The following is a 13,562-nucleotide window of genomic DNA, read 5'->3' as shown; positions in this document are numbered from 1 at the left end:
TTGTGACGATTAAAGGGTCGAAGATAGGGCCAGCATTCACACCCAAAAACATGTAAAAGGGAATAATCAGGAGGCCGTTCAAATAATTTTTCAAACGGGGAGATGTGAGATAAGATAGGAGTTAGTAGTCGATTGATTAGGTAACAAGCCATTTGAAATGCAGAATCCCAATATTTATATGGTATAGATGCGTGAGATAGGAGGGCAAGACCAGTCTCCACAATGTGCCGGTGATGTCTTTCGACGGAGCCATTTTGTTGATGAATGTGAGGACAAGTAATACGGTGATGAATCCCAAGAGTATCAAAAAATTTATGGAGACTCCGGAATTCACCACCCCAATCGGTTTGAACCATTTGTATTTTACGGCTAAAGAAGCGTTCTACATGTAGATAAAAAGAACGAAACAAAGGTAGAACATCTAATTTTTGGGAAATGGGAAATAACCAAGAGTATTTACTGAAATGATCAACAAAAAGAACATAATATTTATTCCCTTCAGTAGATAAACAAGGGGATGGTCCCCATACATCATTGAAAATAAAATCTAACGGACCCTTGGAGATAGTCTCAGACATAACAAATGGTAGTTGATGGCTTTTGCCTTGTTGACAAGCAGCACACACACTATCAATTTTATTAGATATTATAGGTAGAGAAAATCTAGAGACAATACTATGAACTATTTTCATGAAGGGATGACCGAATGACCGAGACGGGAATGCTAAGTAGTCAATGGAGCACAGTTGGAGAGAAGAGCTTGAGGTAAACAAGAGATGGTGGAGGGGAAAGGATATAGCCTAGCCTCAGCTTTGCCGTGTAGCAGTACGTTCGTCGTGGCCTCGTCCTTGATGCAAAAATAATCCCCATGAAATTCAATAAAAACACCATTGTCCGTAGTAAATTGACTCACGGAAATTAGGTTCTTTGTAACTGAGGGCACATGTAACAGGTTTTTCAATAAGAAGGAATTATGGGATAAAGGTAATTTAGAGGAACCAATGTGATCAACATTCAAACCTGTACCGTCACCAATTTGAATCTGGTTATGGCCATGATATGGCTCAGCATGAATATTGAGATTTTGAAAATCATTTGTGAGGTGGTGAGTGGCTCCCAAATCAGTGTACCATGCAATGTCATTGTTGGTAGGAGCAGTTGCCATAAAAGCAGTAGGCAACGATTGAGAATTCTGAAAAGAATGATCAAATCAATGCCAACAAGATATTTTCGAATGTCTGGACTTTTCACATACTTGACACTGGATGCAGGATGGCTGCGGGTTGTTGGTGGGAGTTCCATGGCTTCGACCACGGCCACGACTATAGAAATTATTATTGGAGAATCGACCGCAGTGACCATTGTGACGATTGCTGTGAGAAACTTCTTTATTTTTTGCTAGATTGGCAGAGGCTACTACCATGTCGACAACGGAGGTCTGCTACTCAAGGCGCGCCTTATAAGTTAATAAGTGGCCAAAGACATCATCAAGTGTCATAGGATCAACCCTTGTTGTAATTGATGTAATAAGAGGATCATAGGCAGTGTCGAGTCTAGCTAGGAGGTAGGAAACAATCTCACATTCCTCCAAAGGTTTGCCAATTGCGGCAAGAGTGTCACCATTTTTAAGAGTAGAAAGTTAGAACCTGATTCTTGTGATTCGAGCTTGAGAGTGGGTAGAGAACATTCGCTGCAGAGCCAACCAAACTTCACGAGATGTTGAAAGGCCAACAACTTGAGTCAGTACCCCTTCGGATAATGAGGACACCAGCAAACTGATGATCACTTGGTCCAGCTGAAACCACCTTGTAAAGGCTGGATTAGGTAGTGAGATACCCCCAACATCAGGCAAGTAAGACGACGGAGGAAGAATACTTCCATCAACAAAACCAAAAGGCTGTTGCCCGCGTAGATATGGCATAATCTGAGCCTTCCATAGTAAATAATTGTCCTTGTTGAGTTTTATAGTAATAAAATTTGAGAGATTCGAATGAGAATATAATTGTAGAGGAAGACCAGATGGTGAAGCAACAGAGGAAGAATGGGAGGAGGATAAGGAATTGGAAGCCATGGATCACAGACGTTGGTCTTTAATGGCTCTTGATACCATAAAAGGATAAATGAAAGGCAAGGTTTCAGGATGAATAAATCAGATCTCCATACATCGTATATGGAGACGTGCTGCTTTATATATAATTGCTTTAGTGTACATAGTTGAGTACAATACAAATACCCAAAACTTATCGGTTAGTTACATTGTTGTTATCTATATCTTTATCAATATTTGAATCATCTATAGATCGTGTATCACTAGAAGTCTTATTGGGTGCAATCTTTATCTTGTCTTTGACATCTTCTAGGACTCTGTTTCGTACAACTTTGAATAGAAAAATTACAGAAAACTCCAATTGTCCTTTGTGTCAAACTGAAGAAGAAACTATCATGCATGCCTTATGGAAATGCATGACAGTTTATGATGTGTGGGTAGAAATAGGAAGTTCGATACAAAACTGGGCATTAGTAGGGAATGATTTCATGTAGCTATGGGATAAATTAAGTCAAGCACTGGAAACTGAAAAATTAGAAGAAACCATTTCTATCCTAAGGAGCATCTAGTATAGAAGAAATAGAGTAGTTTTTGAGGATAAATTCGAAAGTTCTACACAGTTGATTAAAATTGCTATAGTAAGATTGAAAGAATACCAGCAAGCACAAAATCTAAAAGAAGGAAAGAAAAAAAAGTGAAGGAAGAACATGTGAAAAACAAAAACAAAAATGGAAGAAACCGGAGGAAGATTATTTGAAGGCTAATGTTGATGCAGCTGTTGATGTGCATAATGAGAGAGTAGGTTTTGGGATTATAATCAGAAACAGTGAAGAAGAAATAATTGTGTCTTATTGTGATCGATCTTCTATGGTGACTCAACCTGTTATGGCAGAAAGCATAGCATTGTGGAAAGCAATGGAGGTATGTGCATAATTGGATTTCAACAAAGTAATATTTGAAGGGGATGCACAAATGGTTATTAATGTTGTTAAAGATCCTGAAGAAAATTGGACATGGTATGGACACATTATTGGAGATGTTAAGAGGGTGTTAAAAAACAGAGTAGGTTCGGAGATTAATTTCATTCACAGAGAAGGTAATGGGGTAGCACGTTGTCTAGCAAAATTGGCTCTATCAAGGGAGGGCAAACAAGTTTGGTTAGAGGATGGTCCATAGGTTGTGTCTGGATTAGTACTCTCAGAGATGTTATGTACTGATTGATCGCTTGAATAATAAAATTAGTATGTATATTAAGACCCGGTTTGGATTCAGAAAATGTTTCATTTCATTTCATCTTATCTCATCATTATAACTTTCTCAAATTTTCACACACAATATAAAAAACAATTCAATTTTTTCAAATCTCAAAACAATAATAATATTCAAAAATAATATTCTAACAATACTTTTTTCAATTTTTATCTTTTATTTAAAACCATCTCATCTCATTTTTGAATCCAAACTAGCCTAAAAAATCATTTTTGCAAATTCATAAGTAAGATAATGTGATAGTTAGATCAAAGATAACTTGGATTTTCTTAGAAACTATATCACAGACAAAATTAATAATTTTCAAAGGACCGATGCATCGGATCAATAGTACATTTTAACTTTTTTTTCTATTTTTTTTTCTTAAAGAGGCAAGATCTGATAAACATTTTCTATTTCCAAACCCTTGAAAAATGAATAATTCAAACCCTTGGTTTTATATCTATATAGACATTTTAAAAAAATAAAATATAGACATAACACTAGTAAGAAATTACATTCTCAATTACCTAATGTTTTTTTTCTAGCCAACCAATCTAAAGCTCCCTTAAGGTTTTGTTTGGATGTTGAAATGAGATGAGATAAAAATTTTATAAATAATAATAAAATAGTTTGTGAATAATAGTGAAATATTTTAAGTTAAAATATTTTATGAGATTTTAGAAAATAGGAGAAAAAAAGTTAAATAAAAATATTATAAAAATAAAATATTATTTTTGTTTTCAAACTTGAAAAAATTCAAATATTTTTATGTTTTGTTTAAATTTAAAAAAGTTGTAATAATTAGATAATAATTAAATAAAAAAATTAAAAGTTAAAAATTAAAAAATATTTATATTTATAATATTTAGATATTGAGATAAACTAGAATGAGATAGACATCTTAAAATTGCAATCGAAATGGAATTGAATTGCTTAGAATTTTCAATTTTGGACGAAAAACTTCTCACACCTTTCGCACAGTAAAGTCGTGTGGAATCAAAATCTCGTGAATTCTTAATTCTATATTATATGCTAATCCTTGAAATTCCAACCCTGTTGAAACTTGAAAGCTCAAAACTTAAATTGAAATCCCAATCTTCCCTATAAGATATGCCCACGCTTTTTTGTGCGACTGGTTTTGTAAGAATGGAGGTAATCGGGTGAGGTTTTTGCTTGGAACAATTCGCAGAGAGGAGATGAAGAATTTGGTAGGGAGGCCGGGGTCGGTGAGTGGGCTTATATTGAGGCTAGGGCAATGTGCATTTGCTGCTGCGGCGATTGGGGTGATGGTTAGTGCTTTTGGATTTGCTAGGTTCACTGCCTTCTGGTATTTCCTCTTCTCTTCGCCTCTGCATTTTAGTCAATTGCTTTAGTTCTGTTATTGTTTTGGTAAGGTTTTAAACCCACTTATCAAATGGGTGGGGGTGGAGGAGAAGAAGAATGGTGTCCTTTTTTTGATCGCTTTTATTTATCATACATATCACTTGAGAAAACAGTCTCCTTTCAGTGTGGCCTCATGTTCTATCGGAACTGATTGGGCTCAAGAACTGTAGTGAGCATATCTTTTTCCTGCAATTTCAGTTTTTTCTCGCGGAAAGGATAATGGATTACGCTTTATGACCCCATTTAAAATGTAAACTTGAATGTGTTCATTAATTCCAGTTTATATGTAAACTTAATGTCTACGGTTTGTAGTCTGGGAAGAAAGGATTGAGAAGAAATTGATGGAAAAGCATGTTGATGCTTGAACGTGAAAAAGCTTGTTTTCCCTTTCAGTAACGATTTGTAGGCAAAAATTAGCATTTGTTACTTAAAACCGCAACTGTGGTTTTTATGGGTGGGAAGCACCAATAAGGGACACCTAACCTTGTGTTCATTGAAAATTCCCCGTCCTTTAAAGGCAATCGGTCATGTACGCAGTCAAGTTGGGAGAATAAACTCAAACGCCTATTATTCTGTTTTCGATAGCTCTTTGTATATTATAATGATTAGGGCTCACCAATATTAGGAGTGTGGCTTTTTGTTTCATAAATTGAGTCCTTGCTAGTAATATGTTTGGCAGTTTCTGGGAATGTGAATCGTGATACCATTGATGGTTGAACACCTAATTTGGCATGTGTCCAGTGCCATTTTAAGTACGCCTACCTTTGAAGGCCATAGACTCATAAAGATAGTGATGTCAAATCCAACTTTGAATGCTTATGTCTTTTTTAGACATAATACATTAATACTATATGTTTGGCAGATTGGGGCTCATGGACTTTAACGGAACATGTCTTTTATTTTTGATAAATGAAGTCAGTGGATCTATCTATGTAGCCAAAAAATCCTCTTCTTGTCGTTATTGTATTAGCTAGTTATGACACTGATACGATGCTTAATTTTTTCAATATACTAAAATGAGATAACTACACCAATTCTTGTAACAGCTTATTAGTTCTTGCACATGTAGGTTTTGACAATGTGTCTAAACGTCCTGTTAACAATTGGAAATGAGTGGTATGCTGAAGCATCTTCTAATCATACTGTCAGGAGACTACATGTTGGATATAAAATAGTCCATAAATGATTGGATCATTGGAGTAGTGAGTAGATCTATAACATCTTTTTGCTAAGAAAGATCTAGATGAAGTATGAGAATGTACTGGACTAAATGAGGCCAATGCAATATTTGCATGTCTCATGCAGTCATGCTGTTGTCCAGGCTTGTTAAACCTGCTAAGTTTGTGATATTTGGTTCTCAATTCATGCAAGGATTTTTATTATAATTCTCATTGATGCTACTTATAAAAAAAATTCTTAGTGATATTTCTGTACAGCAACCATTCTTTTGCAAATTTTTGACGGTGATATCTGTGCTTTTATTCAGCTATTTAATTGCATCAATGGGTCTTCAAGTTCTGTGGAGCTTTGGACTTGCATGTCTTGATATTTATGCTTTGACAAGAAAGAGGGATCTTCAAAATCCAGTCCTAGTGAGCCTGTTTGTTGTAGGCGATTGGGTATTCAACTCGTCTCTTAATTTTGCCACTGTAAATTTGTTCTTCCCATAAAGCAAGTATGAACATTATAAATCACATGCTTCCTAATTCCTATACATGTGTTTGGCAATCGTCATTGATCATATGTTGCTAATTGTTATATTCATCTGTCTTTCTGTGTTTTTAACGTCCTGATTGTGGGCCACTGCTGCCCAATCGACTGGTTAGCCATTTTTATGGGCCACAGAAGCACTGCTTGAGGAATTTTGCATACTAAGCATCTCAAATTTTGTTAGCCTTCTCGAAATTTTGCATACTAAGCATCTCAAATCAATCTTCATGTGATTGTAATGTTTGACTCCTCATTATACATAAAAAAGAAAATTCTAAACTGAAATTATGCCAGCTGATCCAATACCCTCCAAGGCCACAGGGATGGTCATATCCTTTTTCGAACATTTTCTTATAGGTATCCTCTTTCAAATTACTAGCAAGTAAAATGTGAATAGGAAGTCATGTGCATTTACTGTGGTAACCTTATTAAATGTTGTTACATGTAATATAGTTGAGTCTGGACAAGTTTATTATCCTCATCCGCACATGAGCTCTCTGCCTCTTATAAGCTTTCATGAAATTTCCAAGAATGGGATTTATGGTGAACAGAAAAGCTAAAAGCTTCCTTTCTTGTGTATACATTATCACTCAAATATATTACTGTTAAAATATGTTAATTGCCTCTCTGATCTCTTCTTGTGAAATTTGTTTCTGAAATGAATATTATTTCTGCATGAATTGGGTGCTGAATTCATGTTCATGTAGGAATCAGAACAGCTACTTTTCTGCATTTTCATGCCACTATACGTGAAAATCAGTTTGCCCATAAAAAAAATGTAATCATGAGCATAACAACTGTCCAAAATTTGCAGGTGACCGCTACTTTAACCCTTGCAGCTGCATGCTCATCAGCGGGGATTATAGTTCTCTATTCAAGAGACTTGGCTTTCTGCAAGCATAATCCTCATCTCCCATGCAACAAATTCCAGATGTCTATAGCATTTGCTTTCATCACCTGGGCTTTTACCGCCATATCATCTCATGTGATGTTTTGGATTTTATTAGCCTCAGTTTAGATGACTCAGGTCCTCCAGCCCTGCAGATCACACTTTTGCAGTGCACCTATTATTTCTTTTTACTCCAATGCTCATGTTTTTCTAATTCACCTTAATTTTTGTGAAACTTTCAGGATCCATCCTCTTCAGTAGCATCTGATTGTTTAAATTACACATTCTCATCCCAGTATTGGTTTAAATTCCATCTTAACACGTTTCTTTCTCTTGCATCCTAGTGGTATTACCTTCATCTCAACCTCTTTGAAGTGAATAGTCTATGAGTCTCCTCTACATATTATATTTGCATTATCAACCTTCACATCTTCGAGAAATTTCAGTCAGTCTAACCAGTTAAATCTGGAAAACACTCAGGACTTGCATTCCTCTGTTGTTGCAACAGACATCTAAGAAATAGGACGGTGCCAGCTATATCCAAGGGCCTAAAAGGTGCAGCCACATTCACACCTAATATGCATATATGTTCTGATGTGAAGCCTATTAGGTTCTGTCCAGCCACAGGTGTGCAAAGTAGCATTCATTGTCTAGCTTTTCAAAGAGTTCAACCTCTGGGATCAGGCATTTCAGCTTGGGCTTGGTAGTATGCTTTGCTCCAACTTTTTTTTTTTTTTTTGATAAGTTATGCTTTGCTCCAACTTCCAGTCATATTGTTGAGTTTTTGGGATCACATGTATCATATGGTAGGCCTGACTTGGTTCTTTGCCTCTTATTTTTCTTTCCCTTTCTTTCTTTCTTTCTTTTACCTGCTATGAGTTGTATCTGTTTGCCGCATGCAAAATGTCTGGTTGTAGATAAATTTGGATGAGGTCCGAACTCTGGACAAGGACAGGACTCATTTTTCGTTGTGTGAGATTATTTGAAATTTGAAACCTCGATTTTGAGAAGTTTAAAAGTTTTATTAGCAGGAAAAGGATAAAAATCAACTAGATTTGTTCAATTTAAACGGTTTCTAGGCGTTCTAGTAGCATTTTTTTTTTTTTTTTGTCTCTGCATGTTTCTGGTTAACCAAATTAAGGAGAATTGTTAAAAGTTCACAGGTATGTGTAGGAGCATTGACATGTACCTCACCAATGTTTAGCCAAATTTTAACTGAAAAATCATGTTAGTCATTTAGGGCTGGTTTGGACGGTGAGATGAGATGAGATGAGATGGTTTTAGATGAAAGTTAAATAAAATATTACTAAAATATTATTTTTTAATATTATTATTATTTTCGGATTAGAAAAAGTTGAATTGTTTATTATATTTTGTATGAAAATTTGAAAAAGTTGTAGTGATGAGATGAGATGTGATGAAACACTCTGAATCCAAACGTGTCCACTTTTTCATAATGTCGTCATTTATTACTCTTAAGAATTATACAAAAAAGGAAAAAAAAAATTAAAAAGCCAGAAAATAAGAAAATGGACAATTGAAAACAACCTCAAAAGTTTTATAAAATTATAAAATACTATTTAAGAGAAATCATTTTAAAAAAGCAAACAACAAAAATTCCCATTAGAAGATTGATCATCTTGAACAAAAATTCCAAGAAAACCCATTTCACACTTCCAAAATCCAACACAAACGCATGGGCAATTGAAGGGTTCGAACCCACGAGCCCCGAGTTCTGGAGTAAACAACAACTGGGTTCTCAGGCAGTATCTTCTTCACGACGTTCGCGCTACATTCGAACCAAGACCCGAACAAGAAATCCATGGCCTGAGCCGAAATGTGCTGTGCGTTCTTAAGCCATTGGTGCCAAAACTTGAGTTTAAGCTTGTTACGGGGCCTTGAATACTATGGTTGAAAGGAATGGAGCAGAGGACTTAGAAAGTCCCAAGGAGTTTAGAAAGAGAGTTGAAAAACCGAATCTTAGCAAATACAACTCACAAAAAATCACGTGCCACGTCATCGTGTTCATGCATTTCACCAATCCGAATAGCGAAGATCTCGCGAACACCCATGAATGAGCTGTATGATAAGCATTCAAATCGTGGGCATTGCGTGGAATTTCGAGAAGGCTCGCTGGATAGTTGCTTAATTGCTTGTACGTGGATCTACCTCCTGACTTGTGTGATGATTTTTTCTATTTTTACTTCATTCTGATTTCTGAGCTCCCCTTCAGGCCCTTATCATTGGCAATTTTGGGAACGTCATTTATTGCACAAGAACTTCATTAAAACCAATTTGTAAAGACATTTATGAGACGTTCAAATGAAAAAGGGTTCTTACCTCCTTTTTTTTTATTTTATTTTTTATTTTTTTTATTTTTTTGTGGATCTCAGATATTCTTACTTTCTTCAAAGAGGATTCTAGTAATTTGAACATTCTAAAACTGTTCGATATCATTTTTCTTTTTATAAAGTATATGCTAAAAATTAATTCTGCTCTCTGTTTTTTATTTTTTTTTGGGCTCCCAAACCAAGTATCCGCTCTGCCCAAATAAAAATGCTCTTGTTCGTGGAAAAGAAATTATTCTTCATGTAAAAAGTCCTATGGCTTCATGCATGCATGAAGTTTTACGTAGTACAGCCCATAAATCATGGTGCTTTCTTCTCTTCTTCATTCATTTGGATTTTAGTTTGTAACATAAACTATCAAAAATAATAAGTACTTAAGTTTTAAACTGACAAGTGATCTTGAAAATATTCAGAAATACAAAATATCATTTCCTCAAAATCATTTAATTTGTCAAATAGCTTGTGAGGTGGGCCACATGACCAAATGGAGTAAAGGCTAATTTAACTTGGAGACCCAGTTCCAATCTTGCGAAATCTTCTACCTCGGAATATGATTCTATTTTTCCAAAACGTCAACCTATACAATAGATGGTTGGACAATATTGCAAGTTTAATCCAAATTACAAATGATCCTGATCCATCCGAGCCAACTTTATCTGAACATTTAATATTATTTGATGACGGAAATTGGAGAAAAAAAAAAAAAAACGTGGTTTTCTACATGTTTCTAATCCGTGCTTCAAGAAAAATAAACATTTTTTTACGAGTTATTTGTAATGAAAATGATTATTTACAAGAAAAATAGATTCATTTTAATGTGAAATAATTAGTTTATAAATTCGTAGGAAATAATTGACCAGAAATAGTTATATAATTAAATAAGAACTTTCTCAATGAAAAACTTGATAATAAAGGAAAACGGAAGATAAGAAGAAAACGTCATCGATCCCACAACCCAAAGAAGGAAATAAGAAAAGAAGGAAAGGGAAAGAAGAACGAACAAGGAAAAGAATAAAAAAGGGAATTAGAAAGAAGCAACTGCTGCTTTGAAATTACGTACAGTTACTAAAGGATATAGTCTTTTGTTCATGACTCATCCTTTTGTTCAGACATCACAATCCTGCATGACAATTACATTAATTTTTCTATTTTACACATTGGTAATTTCAAACAGACACCAGAAATCAAAGCGTAGGGACGTCCCTTTGGTTTGTCCAGACGCTAATCTCTTCCAAATCCAAGCCAAAAGCCATTAAAAGGTTCAGATTATTAAACAAAAAGAGATTAAACTTAATAGCAAACAAATCCTCTAGATACACTTAGGATCACAGTCGATATATCCATGCACAAAATACTGTAAAAACCTGCAGTACTTAATTCCAACATGCCTTCAGCTAGCTAATTCTTCAGGCACATCCCCATTTTCATGACGATCGATCGATGATCATGAACTACTACTACTCGCCACTCGACGGGCAGCCAGACGACGAAGTACTGGGGACTGAACTCCAGACGACACTATGATTTGGGTAGTCGACGAAGGAGCCCTGGATGAAGAAGATGGAGAAGAAGTCGACGCAGAGAACCGATATTGGTGATCTGAAGAACATAAAAGCTGTATATGATCAGACGTTTGAAAACGGCCAGAATCGCCGCCGGGAAGTCGCATGTAGGAAGCAGAGGGTGACTCATTGAACCAGTAGGACCCAAGAGCACTAGGAATTTCTTTTTCATGCTTGTACTGCATTATGGCCCTGTACACAAAGGGAATAAGACCCTCCATTTTTGCTACTTCTACCGTTTCTGCAGAGAAAGAAGAAGAGATCAGAGATTTTTGGTTTGCTTAATTGGAAGGAGAAGAATTCGTGGGAATGGTCAATTTAAAAGAGGTCAGCAAGTAAATAAGGGGGATATTGGGGTCCAGCTCTGCACTCCAAGCTGCAGTAGACTTCAACGCATGCAAAACCGTGCACGAATACCTGGAGCGAAATTAGCTAGCTGTAGATCATGAAAGCTCTATCCAAACTACAAATCTTGGATCCTGTACATCTTACCAAATCTCGTTCTTATCCCTTTTTTAATTACATGATTTTCACTTGTTTGTTTTAATTAGGAGCTGCATGTGTCTGATTAATTATGGCATGTTTTAGCTCTTTTATCAAGATTAATTGGTCGGCACGTTTTTCTTTATTTATTTTTCTTTATAAGCTCGTTGTTCAGCTGAGAAATATACAACCTGCGTTTGAATAGTAAATTGAGATGGATGAGATCAGATGTGTTAAATAAATTAAATAAAATATTATTTTTTAATATTAATATTATTGTTTTAAAATTTGAAAAAGTTGAATTATTTATTATTATATTTTATGTGAGAATTTAAAAAAATTATAATGATTAAATGAGATGAGTTGAGATTATCACTTCTCAATCCAAACGTGACTTTTGTTGGCCAGTTTTAACTTTTATAACATGTATAATATGATCTATATATATATATATATATATATATATATATCTATATCTATCATTGTTGGCCAGTTTTCTACGCAAGATTATATATAATGGAATGATTATATTATTAATATGAATATTTTTTGTTGAGTTTCTTTCTTCCATTGATGCAAGAAACCAATTGGTTACAATTTCACTGTCAGGTAGGCTATATAATTGGGGGTACTCAACTCATCTTAAGGGGCCAAAAAAAAAAAAAAAAAGCAGAAGCATCAATCTCTTAATTATAAAACGATATATCGTATGGATATTTCTTCTGATCGATCCTATATATGCATGCTTTCTTTATCTACATGTTGTGGCTATGCTAATGGTTAATAAACATTTTTTTAAGAAACGTTTTATTTACAAACCTTGATCTTTTATTGATGTGAGAGTTTCGTCATGATATATATCAATTTGATAATTATAAACTAATTATACTTATAATTGACCGCGTAATCTCACAATAAGTACTAGTTGTGTATTTATACATGATGTGCAGCTAATTGCAAGTAATTAAAAGAAATCTTTTTGAGCAACTATATATGGAAATGGGACATGAATTTAATTAATGGTCTAGACTCTGGAGATCATTTCGAAATTTGGAGTATCTCAAGATTATGACTAGTGAAATAGTTGAAGTCAAGATATTTTATTGGGTTTTGGAAGGGAGATAGAAAATGTTGAATAAAAATATTATAAAGTTCAAAAATAATTTGAATATAATTTTTATAGTATGTTATAGTTGTATTGATTTTTATGTCCAAACAATGATTATATAAAAAAGGCCGTGAAGATTTGAAATTAAAAATATTTTATATTTGAGTGATATTTAAAAATAAAATTATGAAAATTTTTGAAATTTTTGAAAATATGTACATGTGTCATCTCTATATCTAAACGAGCCAAAATATTAATACTATTAGTTACTAAAAAATTATTTGTACATTATTAATATGTGCAAGTTTCAAATATTCATTTTGAAAATATGCATATAAAAAAAATTAACATTTTAATAGTTTTTGTTTTCAAATAGAATGAATTATGGTATGTATATCTTAATTCCGGACCATTCAGAGCTCCTTTTATTTTTACAACATTTTTTTTAGAACACTCTTATTAGATCAGCTAAAGTTAAATAACATTTTTTTATGAATGTAAGAGAAATTTAACATTTGACTATTTCATTCACATAAAACTCCACATTGGAATAATTATTTTTTCATTATATAACAAGAAAATAATATAAGATGAATTTGATTTTGATTATTAACATCAAATCTCTACATTAGATTATACATTTATTCATTATATAGTAATGAACAATTAATAATTTAAAAAATATTTAATTTTTTTAATTATTAATTTATTTTCTTTTATAATATTTTACTATTCTACCTATTATATATTAATTAATAATCATATTCTTATTAATTAAATT

At 33.9% G+C, this 13,562-nt stretch overlaps 2 protein-coding genes and 1 non-coding gene across 4 annotated transcripts; 1 reads left to right on the top strand and 2 right to left on the bottom strand.

Annotated features, from left to right (window-relative positions):
• Window positions 1-1,456: 1,456 nt before the first annotated feature.
• LOC121268745 lies at window positions 1,457-1,594 on the bottom strand. Its single transcript, XR_005941255.1, has one exon. It is a non-coding gene; the product is annotated as a small nucleolar RNA Z247 (small nucleolar RNA).
• Window positions 1,595-4,192: 2,598 nt separating this feature from the next.
• On the top strand, window positions 4,193-8,290 carry LOC121267607 (CASP-like protein 5B1). 2 transcript variants are annotated; one of them, XR_005941048.1, is made up of 4 exons: window positions 4,193-4,625; window positions 6,168-6,300; window positions 7,206-7,986; window positions 8,026-8,290. XR_005941048.1 is itself a non-coding variant. In XM_041171559.1 (3 exons), the coding sequence occupies exons 1-3, from the start codon at window positions 4,495-4,497 to the stop codon at window positions 7,407-7,409; spliced, it is 468 nt and encodes a 155-aa protein (XP_041027493.1). In that variant the 5' UTR covers window positions 4,193-4,494; the 3' UTR covers window positions 7,410-8,290. The 2 variants fall into 2 exon arrangements, 1 of the variants encoding a protein (XP_041027493.1); XM_041171559.1 differs by having other exon boundaries at window positions 7,206-8,290.
• Window positions 8,291-10,655: 2,365 nt separating this feature from the next.
• LOC121267606 lies at window positions 10,656-11,647 on the bottom strand. Its single transcript, XM_041171558.1, has one exon. The coding sequence runs from the start codon at window positions 11,409-11,411 to the stop codon at window positions 11,073-11,075; it is 339 nt and encodes a 112-aa protein (XP_041027492.1). The 5' UTR covers window positions 11,412-11,647; the 3' UTR covers window positions 10,656-11,072.
• Window positions 11,648-13,562: the final 1,915 nt, after the last annotated feature.

The sequence above is a fragment of the Juglans microcarpa x Juglans regia genome, chromosome 5S, assembly GCF_004785595.1.
Source record: "Juglans microcarpa x Juglans regia isolate MS1-56 chromosome 5S, Jm3101_v1.0, whole genome shotgun sequence".
Lineage (NCBI taxonomy): Eukaryota > Viridiplantae > Streptophyta > Magnoliopsida > Fagales > Juglandaceae > Juglans > Juglans microcarpa x Juglans regia.
Note: the sequence above shows the minus strand (reverse complement) of the source record. Positions and strands in the feature narration are given on the sequence as shown.

Excerpts from the sequence above, each read along its gene's own strand:
- LOC121267607 (XM_041171559.1), top strand. The coding sequence starts at position 4,495 with ATGAAGAATTTGGTAGGGAGGCCGGGGTCGGTGAGTGGGCTTATATTG. Across the intron at positions 4,626-6,167 it reads GCTAGGTTCACTGCCTTCTG|CTATTTAATTGCATCAATGG; the intron begins GTATTTCCTCTT and ends GCTTTTATTCAG. Across the intron at positions 6,301-7,205 it reads TGTTTGTTGTAGGCGATTGG|GTGACCGCTACTTTAACCCT; the intron begins GTATTCAACTCG and ends CAAAATTTGCAG.
- LOC121267606 (XM_041171558.1), bottom strand. The coding sequence starts at position 11,411 with ATGGAGGGTCTTATTCCCTTTGTGTACAGGGCCATAATGCAGTACAAG.